Here is a 14,945-nt window from a genome sequence, read left to right as displayed (position 1 = left end):
TTTTTACTGTATTTTAGATCAAATAAATGCAGTCTTGGTTAGAATAAGAGACTTATTTTAAAAAATAAAAAATAAAAACTTTTGAATTGATATATAAATTGTGCATGAAACATGCAAAAGATATAATCTTATAGAAAATAATGTGCATTAAATAGAATAACATACCCTAAATAGTTTATTCAACAGAAGATGTACACTACAGTGGAAACACATTTCCTGAATAAATGTGCATCCAAAAATAGTCAAGTGACTTAATTTGCTGTAAGACAAGAAACCATGAGACTTTGGTTTCAACATGTTGCCTCAATTTCCCCAGATTTTGTTCTCCTGAACACATGGGGATGCAACTGCAGATTTATTCTGAATAGATTTAGCCAAATATTCAGATCTTCCACTGAAATTAAATATGCAGCTCAGAGCAGAAACAATTTCAGCTCTAACTTAAATCACTTGGTGCTGGAAACCTGTCACATTGTGTCTGGTTAGGACATGGTGTTACACTGAAATATGATGCCCTGCGTACTGAGCAGGTAATAAATCGTAACTCTGAATAAAAGCCATTTTCATGATGGCTATCTGTGCTTGTAGGAGGGATTCTAATGACCAATAAAAAAGGGAAAAGGCAGTCAATTGCCGATCCTGCTTTCTCAAAAATGAACTTTTCACAGCCAGGCCATCCATCCTTAAACTAAAGAGAATATGATTCATAGCTCTTTACTGATTTTTATATCAGTGTATTTGCTTGTTTTATAAAGAAGAGCTTAGTCACAAAGGTCATCCGACTCTAATGGCTCTATCTTAAGCAAACAGCAGTCATGTTACTACATCCCTGTGTGTAAACAGACAATGCCCTATTAGAGACCCATGTGACTCGGGAGAGAATGTGATGAAATAGACCTCATGAAATAGACAAATTATAGCCTGTTCAAAGAGACCGAAGAGGCCCGACCCGAAATATTGTTTGCGTTTCTTTATGAGACAGAGCCGCTTTCAAATATTTGACTGGGTCATTCGCTGCTCACTGTTTAGAATTAAAATGACAGCTGATATCTCCAACTGCTCCCCCGAATCAACAGATTCTACAGCGAAATCAGAATAAATGCAGCAGTAGAATACAGTCTGGAAGTTCATTTTACATGCACACACACATACTGTTACACAAGAGCACAGTGAGGTGAGCTGAGGACAACTGAATAGAGAAGAGACTACAGAAATAATTCTTCTCTGGCTTTATTTCTCAGGTTACAGAGATTTGTAAAGAGGTCAACCTACCCTGATAAAACATCACTGCTGAAGTATTGCAGCAAAATAAAAAAAGAATAATAATAATAAGAAAGGCTTGTCATAGCTCTCTGTGTGATTTTACAGGCCAAGGATGTGCCTCAAAGAATAATTAATGGTTTTTCTCTTCATAATTGACACAAAATATTATCTTCCTGCAACAACAGCTCAATACACAGCACGATCACAATCTTAAAGATCCATTAAATCACTTCTTTCCTGGGTTAATGCATTTCCTTTTATAAAAGTTTGTTAAAAGTCTATTTTGTCAACTTTTAGAAGGATGCTAATTGAAAATTCAAAGCTAAGGATAAGGAAGCATGAAACAAGTTTTGATCTCATGGAGTCTTGTTGAAATATTTAAAATAATTAACAAAAATCAGATCTGCATTAAAAATCTGCTCCAGACACATTAAGCCTTGTCTCCCAAATCAATTCCATGTCTCTCAACCTATAATTTCCTGTCGCTTTTCACTGTTCGTCAATAAAAATACACTGTAAAAACCAACCAATTAGTTCAGTTTACTTAATTTTATTATGCAAACTCGTTGCCTTAATTTCATTAAGTAACCATAACTTAATTGCATCAAGTTACTTTCTTACTTAATCCATTTAAGTTATGTAAACTTAATTCTATCTGTCATCTGAGGAAGTGTACTCCCAGAGTGCATTGCGGCATGAATAAAGTAATTGCTTTGTTTTACTATTTTTTGCTTTATTTTACCATTACAATTTTATTTGATATCATTATTGGGGTTATACTGACAAGAGACAGCAAATTAAATTGTAATAGTCTAATTATTTAAATTATATAAAAAATGTTACCACTGTTGTGGTTTGCATGCTGAATGTTGAAGTGTGTCTGTAACTCAAGCAAAATTGCAAGATATTGTCACAAATATAGAGGGATTATATCAACCCAATTAAAGATGTATGCCATAAGTTCTAGCAATAAAATGTTAAAAGATCATTATTATACTTGAAATAGTTATGTTATATATAATTAATAAATTAATTCAAAACATGGAAATAATTTAAGTATATATATAGTATATTACAGTATATTACTTCACATTTCCTTTGAAATCAAATAATTGTGATTTCATGTTGCATCACGCAATCAAGAGAATTACAATAATATAAATAAGTTCCAAGTGCCCAACCAAAGGAAACATTAATCACAATAATGGTGAGAAAAGGGAAATCAACAAGTCAACTACAGAATTTTGATGTTCTCCCAAAATGTGTAGGTGTATTGACAATAATATTCAAGATGACTGGAAAATGAGTGAATGCAAATAAGAATGATGAAGTCTATTAAGAATTGCCCCGCCTCATAAACCATTTGCCCCGCCTGTTTTTTGTTTGTTTTTTTTGGTGCAAAATGTTACTCAAACCAGTCAAGTAATGTTTACAAGGTTTTTCTGAGTAATGAAGACATAGCATGCAAACAGTACAGATTACAAAGAAATTTTAAGTTCAACAAATTATTGGACATTAAGTAAAGTTAACAAAAAAATTCTTAGTAAGAACAATGTTAGATTTTACAGTGACAAAAGCTCCAAAAAATAAATATTTCATTTCTCTAAACCATCAGATATCTTAATAAATGCAAATTCCTGATAGTATTTCTTAAATCTTACAGGTTCAATCTTTACATTAATAGGAGCATTTTCACTGTAGGCTTAAGTAATTATCTGAAACAGTGTGATTTTTTCCCCAAACAAGATCTAATTTTAAAGATTCCATTGGTCATGTCAAGTCATGTCAACAGTGCTGATTGCCTAATGATGCAGCAAACACTAAAATCCTAACCCTACGCCCTAACTATAAACATTAGTTTGGGATAAAAAAATAAAAATAAATTAAAAAAATTATATATTTTTGTCATTACTGACTTTCGAAAAACCAAAACAGGCTAAAAGTCATCTATACTTGTTCAGATGTTCTGAAATACCATATAGACCACCATAAATCTTGATAAACAGAAAAACAATAATTTCTATGGAAAGTGCATTAGTGGCAGGTTTTCTAAAAGTAAACAAAAACCCATGTTTGGCCATTCCTACAAAAGAAAAAACTGCATGTGCTTCTGCGAATGAGGAATTAACTGTGAAAATAACAAAGGAAAACCTGCCTGAGATGCTAGTAGCAGTGCAGATGCTATGGAGAGAGTGAGAGAGAAAGAGCTCTGCTAATTGGTCGGTATTCAATCTAAACCCCTCCCTGCAAACGTAACACCCTGCTCTCACTCAAAACACACCGACACTTGTCAGACTGAAGCCCCCCACAGTGTCTCAGTGATGTGCCTCTACAGGAGGTAGCGACAGAACGACTATAAGCCTCTTCGATTGCTCTCAGCTGAAACCTCTAAGGTTTTTCACAGGCAAACCCCTCCGAACAAAACATTGTGTTGTGCACAGCTGCTGAATCACAATATTACAGATGTATTTAGTTTTTCACAAAGAACTGAATGGGCATAAACTGAAGCTTCCGTATCTACTGCGGATATTTGATATTTAAAAAAAAAATAAATTCTCTCATCGTTTATTCTTCTGCAGAGAATTCAAGATGTTATATCACTTTTTTATTGATTATATGCAAGTCAATGGGCTCCAATGCCGTGTTTATGTTCCTTAGAAGAAAGTCAGTCATTTCAAATGTTAATTTATTAACGTTGATATTGAATATTTACTGTATAAAAGTTTCTTAGCATAATAGTATTTTGCGGTATTAAAAATGATGGAGACCCACACATGACACGCAGGAAAAAATAATGTATATCATGGCCACAAATTAACAATTCATTTCAATGACTTTCTAATATGTCAGCACATTTTACTAATGTAATTTGTATGCTCTGTTATGCTCCGTTTTGGTATTGTTGCTATGTGTTCTGTTCCTGTTTTGGCTGTGTTCCCTACTTCCCTTTACTAGTTTGTCCCCTTGGTATTTGATTGCGTTCTCATTCCTTACATTACGTTAAGTTAATTATCCCTGAATGTATTTAAGCCCTGACCCTGAGTTTGCTTCATTCTAATGTCCGGTATCGTCAGTATTAACTATTCTGGTATCATCTCCTGTGTTTTTCAGTTGTGGATTTAATAAAGACTGTTTTGTTCCTTACCCCTTTATCATACACTTATCTACAACCCACCATGACAGAGAACAGATTGTTAGCTGTGTTTTTTTTTCTCTTTTCACAGTTACAGTGGATTTACCTGTGGTTCAGTTGTTCTGCTTCAAGCAGAAGAACCATACCGTTCACTAGAGTCAAGTCAAGTCACATTTATTGATATAGAGCTTTTTACAATACAGATTGTATCAAAGCAGCTTCACAGTGATAACATGAAAATAATACAACACAGATCAATAATATTGTTGAATATTAAATGTCCCCAACTAATCAAGCCAGAAGCAAGGCAACAGTGGCAAGGAACCAAAACTCCATCAGGTGATTGAATGGAGAAAAGAACCTTGGGAGAACCCAGGCTCAGTCGGGGGCCAGTTCTCCTCTGGCCAACGAAAGAACAGTGATTACTAAACAAATTGAATTGAAACATTAAGAGAATTGTCCATTTCCATCTGTTTGGAAGTCAAAGTAATCACGCCGGTTTGGAGACTAGATGTTGAGGATCAATACCAATGGCTGTCGTGTCGATGAGGGCGGCACTTAAAAATTGGTCCAGGCGCAGGTCCACCATAGAGGGTCCCTCGGGATATACAGAGAAACTAGCTATTAAGTAATATCTAGAGTAACTAGATATTAGCGTAGACGCCATCCTTCTTTTGATGTACCGAGTACATCAGGATTTAGAGGACCACACAAGGGACTTTAGATGTGGTGTGCCTAACCCACCATCCGGTCCAGGGCATGGCTCTAAGTGAAAAGTCTTTGGGAAAATTTCACCACACATGTGGAGTGGGTGCTGGTGAAAAAGGCCGATCCCATTTACCATCTGCTCCGCTGAGGATAACATCACCAGCCCCAGAGGCCAGCCAGCCACCGCCCACACACTGCACGGACATGATGCCAGAGCCCTCCATAGACGGAGAGCCTGAGTCAGGCACGATGCACAAATCAGCGCCAGAGAAGAGGACTGAGCCAACGCTCGCCCAGGAGCCCGATCCCCACAGAGAGTCTGGCAAGGTGTGTAAGCCGGAAACACTGTGCGTCGTCGTGGGACAGCTCGTGGAGTACGAGGGCATGGAAGGAACTCTTCGCTGAGGGTGAGCTGCAGCTGGCCTCTACTATTTTTTGTTATGATTTGGAAGAGCATGTTTCCCTGATTATCCCGTCCCCGCAGGTCCCGCTCAGCGAAAGTCTCCTGTTTCTCCGCTGGTTCGACTCTACTCCAAGTCTTCTGGGTCTTCACAGTTTCAACCCATCTCCAAGTCTCTTCTGCCTCATCTTCCAAACCAGCCAGCCCCTTGGCCCTGCCTCCGCTGGTTCATGTGAACTCCTCCCTGGTATAATACGTCTGGCTCCGCCATACCTCCGGCTCCACCTTGGTCCTCAGTCACACCAGCTCCACCACAGTCCTCTGGCACCCTGGCGCTCATCACTGCGGCTCAGCCTCCAGGACCATCGATGTTGCCCAGCCTCATCAGCTCTCCATCTTCATTCGGCTCCATTGTCCATCATTCCATCGTCAGCCAAGTCTCCACCATGGCTCCACCCTCCCTTAACTCTGACGTGAGCCATTATTCAGCAGCCATATCACCCTGTAGCCCAAGACTGGTTGCCCACTAAAGCTAAGCAGGGCTGAGCCTGGTTAGTACCTGGATGGGAGACCTTCCGAGAAAACCAGGTTGCTGCTGAAAGAGGTGTTAGTGAGGCCAGCAGGGGGTGCTCACCCAGTAGTCTGTGTGGGTCCTAACGCCCCAGTAAAGTGATGGGGACACAATGCTGTCAATAGAGCACCGTCATAAAAAATCCCAGGATGTCTTTCGAAAGATTAGGGGTGTAACCCCGGCATCCTGGCCAAATTTGCCCAATGGCCTCTGTCCATCATGGCCTCCTAATCATCCCCATATATACCAATTGGCTTCATCACTGTCTCCTCTCCACCAGTAAGCTGTTGTGTGGTGAGCGTTCTGGCGCAATATGGCTGCCGTCGCATCATCCAGGTGGATGCTGCACATTGGTGGTGGTTCAGGAGACCCCCCCCCCCTCTATGTGAAGCGCTTTGAGTGTCTAGAAAAGCGCTATATAAATGTAATGAATTATTATAATGAATTATTTATCCTGGCTACTCGCTGGGTCCCGTCCAGGCCATTGAGTTCTCACAAGTTCCTAGTTATGTTAATTATGCCTGTATGTATGTAAGCACTGAGTTTCCTTCGTTTTAATGTATGGTATCGTCAGTATTAACGTCAGGGCTTATGTGGTTGCGTTTATATTGCTCCATCGATCCCCTGCGTTTTTATGTTGTGGATTTAATAGAGACTGTTGTGTTCCTTACTCCTTTGTTGTGCTCTTCATAACAACCAGACTGTGACAACTTATTTTTTTAGTCAAATCAAAACGAGGATAACTAATAAGTTTAATGTGGCCACGATTTACTAAAACAAGGGAATAAATTAAGTTGTGTGAATGAATTGCTAATAAAAAAAACAAGTGAATGAATTAGTAAATAGTGGACACAATATACTAAAGGGAGAGAACCAATTCTTAATGCATGGCCACAATATGTATATTGTTGTCAGGATGTCATGTTCAGGGCTCCGTAAAAAAAAATCTAAATTCTTCTTGAGAATAAAGAAATTTCACTGGCTTTGAAATCTGAAATATGGTATCATGACAACCCTAATCTCTAGTTTAAACATTGCCAGAGATAAAGGAAATATAGCAACGGTGGGAGACTTGATTCAATATTCAATGAAAAGTTCACAATCGTTTGATCCCACACCTCTTGACCTGGTCGAAGTGCTAAAATATGCACAGAACTCACTTTCCTCTATGCCATCAAATAGATCCGAACATGATACATACGTAGAGCAGAGAGAATCCACACAGAGATCACTCACAAAACAGCTCATCATCACTTTGTTTTTCGATACTGTGTTCATCAATTAATAATGACATCCGCGTGTTTATGCCAACACCAAGGGATGATTGCAACACCCTGAATGTCTAAAATACTGCATCTCCCTCCAAGCAAATTACTTCAGTCACTCACAGGAACACACCAATATTGACAGGTAAAGGTCCTCTGTGGCAACCACAGACAACCAATCTACTTTCAGGGAATCAGGATTTTGCTTTAAGAGGAGCAACTACTGCTAAATCTAAATTTCTTTAACAGGAAGGTGGAATAGACACAGTGAAACGGTTACTCGATGCAGTAAAAGGGATCGATACAACATCTTTACAACATACAGTTGGGTACACATAGGGAGTTAGAACTAGATAATAGAATGAAAAAAAAAAAAGAAAGAGCTCCAGTAATATGAATATTAACATTTTTCGAGGACACATGACTCAGTTACCCCCCAGACTGCAGTGATCAAATAGGATAAAGCAAAAGCTCTGGAAAGATGGTGTTTAAAACTTTAGTTTGTTTCTTGACGTTGTGTTAGAAGTTGGCAGGATATTCCATTCCACCTACACAACCCTTAACAGATGGAAGAGTAAAATCTAAAGTAAGCACATATATTACATGAAAAAAGGTATTAAATTATCAGCTAGTTTTGAACTTTCATACACAGTCCATCCTTAAATGCAGCGGTTTCATTTTCTGCATTTCTGTTTGACCTTATCTTACCCTGTTACGGCAGCCCATTATACATATTCAATATGGCTTATTAAAGACCTGGTTGACAACAACAAACTGTGCTCACATTGATTCAAATTAATTTGGGTAACCGTGCAGTAATTGTATAACCAAGCCAATAACAGTAATAATGTTGTGTTAACATTTGCATTTGTCACTATCTGACGAGTGGCTCCAAGGTAATTTGAGTTTGTGCATTAAATTTATCCAAATGCAATACATTTCCTCTATATAATATTCAAAGCCCTCCCCATGATCCTTTTTCTATGGGAGCCCAGAGAAACACAAGGCTGCGAACATAATGGTCCTCCAGGGAACCCATGCAGCTCATTAAGAGCGACTGATCTGAGCAGGGAACCCCAGCGGCCATTTGGTTCATCGCAGCATCAACAGCAGCATGGTCCCTGGCCATAACCACACCCCTCAACCACTAAAGCTGGTTGGAACAAGGAGAGAAGGAGAGAAGGAGTGCGCCGCTCGAACACAGCCATAAAGAAGAGTGGTGTAGCAAAGCCATTCCCTTACTGTTTGGTTCAATACAGTATTGATCGAGATGTGAACCCAGAGAGTCAGATATATTCTCTTATTAGCAAGTCCAAAGATCTTACTGGAGGCACATTAGAGCTGTGAGACTGGATAAAGGAGGGAAATACTACTCATTTTATTATTAAATGTTTTGTTTATTATTATTATTACATGATTTTACACAATATATATTATAAACTGTACTGAAAGAACGCTATTATTTCCTGTGAAACCATCCTGCTGAATGTAATAAAAAAATGATGTAAGAATAACCTATGAAATTACAATGACTAATTTACATGAAACTGACACCAAGTCATATCTAGAAGATACTGTATATGTTCCAAGATAATTTGCAATGTGCAATATCTTTAGTTTACATGAAACTGTCAAGTTTCTGTATTGTAGTGTGTAATATTTATGGTGTATTAATTATTGTTGTTGTGGGTGCACCGTAAGGTTTGCTAATTCATTTCATTGTATAATATACTGTAAGCAAGGACAAACAATAAAAGGAATTGAATTGAATCCACAACAAACATAACATTTTGTCAGTCGTTTCTCTTCCTCTAGTGTTGCACAGGACAGGACTCATTGAGCCCAAAAAGCAAAAATTGACAAAAAGTGATTTTGGATTGATTGTGGAAGCTTGAAAAACTTTGAATATTGTACAACAAATCCCTCAAGTTCAATCTGCAAAACCATTTAAAGGATGCCGTCTGAAAAAGCATCCATAACTCATTAACACATAAGATATGTGTTTTGTGCTGTGAAGTTCTTTAAAGACAAACCATTCACCGCTGCAGCTAGTATGAGCCTACTGATAACCAGTACACACTTTTTACAGTAACAGGCCTTCATTACATCATTCAGAACTATTCAAAACTCTGTACATATGTAATTTATAGTATACACTGAGTATATAGTATTATAAACAGCAGTCTGGGGCTTAAACGTGGATCAATAAGTCTTGACTGAGACTAATCATACTACTGAATCGCTCAACTAGAGACCCTTTTAGGGTATGCTCTGATTGTGAGTATTACTATATTATACCATCTTGCCCCCCTTTAATGAAGCAAATCCATTTCTTGCCAGACATATTATGATCTGGGTGATGGACCCTCCTGTCCTAAAGGTGACAGAGACTGCTTAATCAACTGATTTCAACCAATAAAATATTAACGAAATAGGTCAACAGTGTGAATATTAAATCTATTAATTTATATATATATATGAGTAGAAACAACACTAAGTATAATTTTAATATATATTTGTGAATACTAGTATAAGTTTTAGATAATACATATTATCTAAAACAATTATATACATTGTTTTATTTTGATTAGATATAGATACACTCACCTAAAGCATTATTAGGAACACCATACTAATACTGTCTTTGACCCCCTTTCGCCCTCAGAACTGCCTTAATTTTACGTGGCATTGATTCAACAAGGTGCTGAAAGCATTCTTTAGAAATTTTGGCCCATATTGATAGGATAGCATCTTGCAGTTGATGGAGATTTGTCACAAAGCTCCCGTTCCACCACATCCCAAAGATGCTCAATTGGGTTGAGATCTGTTGACTGTGGGGGCCATTTTAGTACAGTGAACTCATTGTCATGTTCAAGAAACTAATTTGAAATGATTCGAGCTTTGTGACATGGTGAATTATCCTGCTGGAAGTAGCCATCAGAGGATGGGTGCATGGTGGCCATAAAGGGATGGACATGTTCAGAAAGAATGCTCAGGTGGGCGTGGCATTTAAACGATGCCCAATTGGAACTAAGGGGCCTAAAGTGTGCCAAGAAAACATCCCCCAGACCATTACACCACCACCACCAGCCTGCACAGTGGTAACAAGGCATGATGGATCCATGTTCTCATTCTGTTTACGCCAAATTCTGACTCTAGCATCAGAAAGTCTCAACAGAAATTGAGACTCATCAGACCAGACAACATTTTTCCAGTCTTCAACTGTCCAATTTTGGTGAGTTTTGTAGTGGATATGAGTGGTACCCGGTGGGGTCTTCTGCTGTTGTAGCCCATCCACTTCAAGGTTGTGCATGTTGTGGCTTCACAAATGCTTTGTTGAATACCTCGGTTTCGAACAAGTGGTTATTTCAGTCAAAGTTGCTCTTCTATCAGCTTGAATCAGTCGGCCCATTCTCCTCTGACCTCTAGCATCAACAATTCATTTTCACCCACAGGACTGCCACATACCGGATGTTTTTCCCTTTTCACGCCATTCTTTGTAAACCATAGAAATGGTTGCACGTGAAAATCCCAGTAACTGAGCAGATTGTGAAATAATCAGACCAGCCCGTCTGGCACCAACAACCATGCCATGCTCAAAAATGCTTAAATCATCTTTCCTTCATTCAGTTTGGAGTTCAGGAGATTGTCTTGACCAGGACCACACCCCAAAATGCATTGAAGTAACTGTCATGTGATTGGTTGATTAGATAATTGCATTAATGAGAAATTGAACAAGTGTTTCTAATAATTCTTTAGGTGAGTGTATATAAAAAGCAAGTTATTTATTTATTTATATAATTAAAAAATTGTACATATAAAACAAAAATTTATATATATTCTACACACAGAAATATATACTCTCCTTTTGCAAATATCAAATATATATTCACAGCACACATGTAAATATTAAGTGACGTTAATGTCTAGTTTAGGAGACACGCTGTTATAATGTGACTTCTTTATGTCTGTTATAAATAAACTCGACTGGCTGCCTCAGATGTCCGGAGGCAAATAAACAGCTCTATATCCTAGGGCTTTTTGCACAGCCTCTTCCGCTGCAGGAACAGAACTGCTTCCTCTAAATCTGTTTATTGCAGAGAGGTGATGGGCTGACGTAAGCCGCTGTGGATGGACAAAACAAATCACCCTGCCATTAGGCAGAGAAAGACAGGACACTCCCTAGTGGTGCCAGTAACCATACAGGGACCAGCATCAGTGTAACACCATGCCCGTCACGGCACAGTGCCCCAGGATGAGCGCACATCCCTGTGGACCATCAACCAGTGGAACCAGTCATGTTGTCCATTTTAAATGACATCATCTCTTCCTTCAATATAAAATTTGTCTGCTGGTGGTCCTCCATTGGGATACTATTACAGTTATATATACATATATATATATATATATATATATATTTAGGGATGGTGATGGTGCAGTGGATAAGACACATGCCTTAGATCTGAAAGACCCGGGTTCGAATTCACTGTGTGAGACACCAATGTGTCCCTGAGCAAGACACTTAACCCCTAGTTGCTCCAGAGGCGTGCGACCTCTGACATATATAGCAATTGTAAGTCGCTTTGGGTAAAAAGTGTCAGCTGAATGAATGTAAATATATATATATATATATATATATATATATATATATATGTTCCCCTATTTTCCATTTTCATGCAGTTATTCTCTATATCAGTAAGCTCTGTTTCTGAACTCCTTGAAACGCCTCGATTGTAGTCTTGAGTTTTCTGCCGGGAACGTACCTTCCGTACCTGATTGAACGTACCTGATTGTAAAGTTTTAGTCATTTTGCTGTGTTTTTGTCATTTTATTAGTTTTTTTTAAATATATTTATATATTATTCATATATACGTATATTATTCATTTTCATTCATTTTTATTTCAATTTTAGTTACTTTAGCAGATCAAGGCCATATTATGTTATTTTACATAGTCTTGAGTATGGTGTCTGCTAGAATGAGTTTTCATGATTGAATGTTCAAAAAATTATTTCTCATATATTCTATATTTTTGCAGAGCACAATGTGCTCTGATTGGACGGCAAACACTCTGCACAAGCAACTCAACAGGACTTCTTTATTTATTTTATTATTTTTTTTTTTTGCATACCTTGGGTGCCATTATTTAAATGAGTAACACTGTGAAGGTACGTTCCCAGAAGAAAACTCAAGACTACAATCGAGGCGTTTCAAGGAGTTCAGAAACAGAGCTTATTATTGATATAGAGAATAACTGCATTTAAAGTAGACTTTGTGCTTTATAACATTGCAGACATTTTTCATGTTTAAAATGTAATCACACACTTGAAAATGTAAATGAAAATGAGAATTGTTGCCTTGGCAATTAGCTGAAATAAAATGTTTTTTTTATATTTTTATTTTATTTCATTTCAGGTAATGGAACTGTTTTTATGGTTTTAGTTCTAGTTTACTTTAATAGGCTTTGTGCTAAATGTGGACAAACAAGAAAACTGCATCCGATTGTCGGTGTAAAGTGTTAATACAGTAGGAGTACGAACGGACGGCGACTACACTTTTAAGGTAATCAGCTAACCAAGCTAGTTATTTTTATTGTTGCCGTAATGTTTAATATAAATATCTAAATGTTAGCGAGAAGAAGATAAAAAACTGTTTGATATCAATTTGCTTATAGAATGGACTTCGTTTATGCTCATCTTTGCTCACTCCTTTGAAGACAGTAAAACGGCTCTAAACAAGCACATACAAAAGACCTGAACCGAAAGCTATTCGACCTGTTTTACAAAATACAGAAGTTTGTGTGTATAACCCCCATAAACATGCTTCTAAACAATAATTTAACTAACACCTTGTGAAAATAGCACTGCACTATCCCTGTATAAGAAAACACCTTGTGGTGATACGACTTTTCTTCAAACTAAATAACTGTAATTCAATAATCACCATGTAAGTTCAATAATACCAGAAATGAATAAAGCTAATATTGAAATTCCTACATTGCCTCTCAAAAAAACATTTAACAATGCAAAAACATTTCAGAAACAACCAAAACGAATAGAGCAATATCTCTAGGCAAATACGATGCAGACAGTAGAAATCATCAATAAATCAGAGTAGACTGCTATAAATAAGGATCAGAATGATCCTTGCTGGAAGTGAAGTAGCTCCCTCTACACCCCATTACACCTCTAAAGTATCAGCCCGGTTGTAATATTGGAGCACAGGCCAGACCCTGTGCATACAGACCAGGTCTGACTGCAGGCTAGATTCCCAAACATCATTTATCTATGTACAGGACCTTCGCTACAATGACTGTGCTAGGGTCAAGCAGGCCAATTTACTTCTCCACTCAGTTCCGCTGAGGTTTTTGTCAACGACAGCATTAACACAACAAAACAATTGGCTATTTTCTTTTTCATGTCACAGCCCATGGCCATATGCTTTATATATACTGCTTTCCTTTGGTTTAATGTTTGTCATTTAGGTAAATACCATTCAGTGAGTCGCAATTTGAAGAATATTTGAACTTACCCCGTCAACACGACAACAAAATCCATTACATTCCACCCATTGCGGAGGTAGGAGCCTTTATGAAAAGCAAAGCCTAGAGCGATAATCTTGATCCCGGCCTCGAAGCAAAATATTCCGATGAAGTAGGGTTCAGTGTCATCCTGTCATGAGTGGGGAGAGACACAAGTTATTCATACAAATTAAGATTCAAGATGTAAGTTTACAAAGAAACAAAGTATAAAGAGGAACATAAATCTCTCAGTGGCAAGTGCACTGAATATTTTACAACTTTCATTAAACTGTTGTTCTTCCACCGAACACTGAAGCAGCACAATACAGTAAAATAAAGCAAATTAAAGTTGGAGAATGGGGAGCCTTTCACTATTCTATATTCTCAGTATAACTATTCAAAGCAAATAGCTCAGAGCATCTAAAAAGTGCACATATTCAATACCCTGACTGTATGGAAGTAAATGACAAATGTTGAGACAGAAATAAACTTATTATTTAGAATAAATAAATTATTATAGCATGTACACGTTTATAAAATCTCAGAAGAAATATACATGAAAAGAATAACACAGAATGTTCAAAAATAGTTTTAGCTGACAAGTTTACTGTCCTCTTTTATTATATAGACATGCAAATGTCAATCAAATGTCAAGCACCAACAAAGATCTGTGGATCAATTTAGGAGGGCGGTTAAAGGATTCACCGTTGAATGACTGACAGCAGCTCACAAAGGATTGATGTGTCTGCTAAATCAATCACATAAATGAGGGCTTTGCAAAATGTTGACCTACAGTAACAACTGCTACTTACAAAACCTTTGGTGAAACAATAAAAAGTTTCTAAAGTAAAAGCTGTCCACATCTGAACAGAAAAATTCTAATTTTATATATTAATGCTGCAAAAGAGACAATGGTGCTCAGAGGACTATTATAAAAATGCGGTGAGATTAATGAGTAAAAGTCCAACTCACCAGCCGCTTTGACATGGGTGTCTTGTCTAAAGCTGGTAAATGCTGCTCTAAGCCCAGTACAATGCAGTTTGCTATGATGGTGGCGAGAATCAAGTACTCAAATGGAGTGATGGT

At 37.6% G+C, this 14,945-nt stretch overlaps 1 protein-coding gene and 1 long non-coding RNA gene across 8 annotated transcripts in view; one reads left to right on the top strand and one right to left on the bottom strand.

Annotated features, from left to right (window-relative positions):
* The window catches only part of cacna1ba (calcium voltage-gated channel subunit alpha1 Ba), a 107,433-nt gene extending 92,488 nt beyond the window's left edge, over nt 1–14,945 (bottom strand). For all 7 annotated transcript variants that reach the window (XM_089130332.1, XM_089130331.1, XM_089130333.1 and 4 more), the window contains exons 1-2: nt 14,832–14,945; nt 13,871–14,010 (exon numbers count right to left, since the gene is read on the bottom strand). In XM_089130332.1, the coding sequence (XP_088986458.1) occupies nt 13,871–14,010; nt 14,832–14,846 (155 nt within the window). In that variant the 5' untranslated portion in view covers nt 14,847–14,945. The remainder of the gene's footprint in view (nt 1–13,870; nt 14,011–14,831) is intronic.
* Nucleotides 5,050–6,745, top strand: LOC148981736 (uncharacterized). The gene is made up of 2 exons (XR_016168353.1): nt 5,050–5,511; nt 5,589–6,745. It is a non-coding gene; the product is annotated as an uncharacterized LOC148981736 (long non-coding RNA).

Source organism: Pimephales promelas, chromosome 4 (genome assembly GCF_988280905.1).
Source record: "Pimephales promelas chromosome 4, fPimPro1.hap1.1, whole genome shotgun sequence".
Taxonomy (NCBI): domain Eukaryota; kingdom Metazoa; phylum Chordata; class Actinopteri; order Cypriniformes; family Leuciscidae; genus Pimephales; species Pimephales promelas.
Note: the sequence above shows the minus strand (reverse complement) of the source record. Positions and strands in the feature narration are given on the sequence as shown.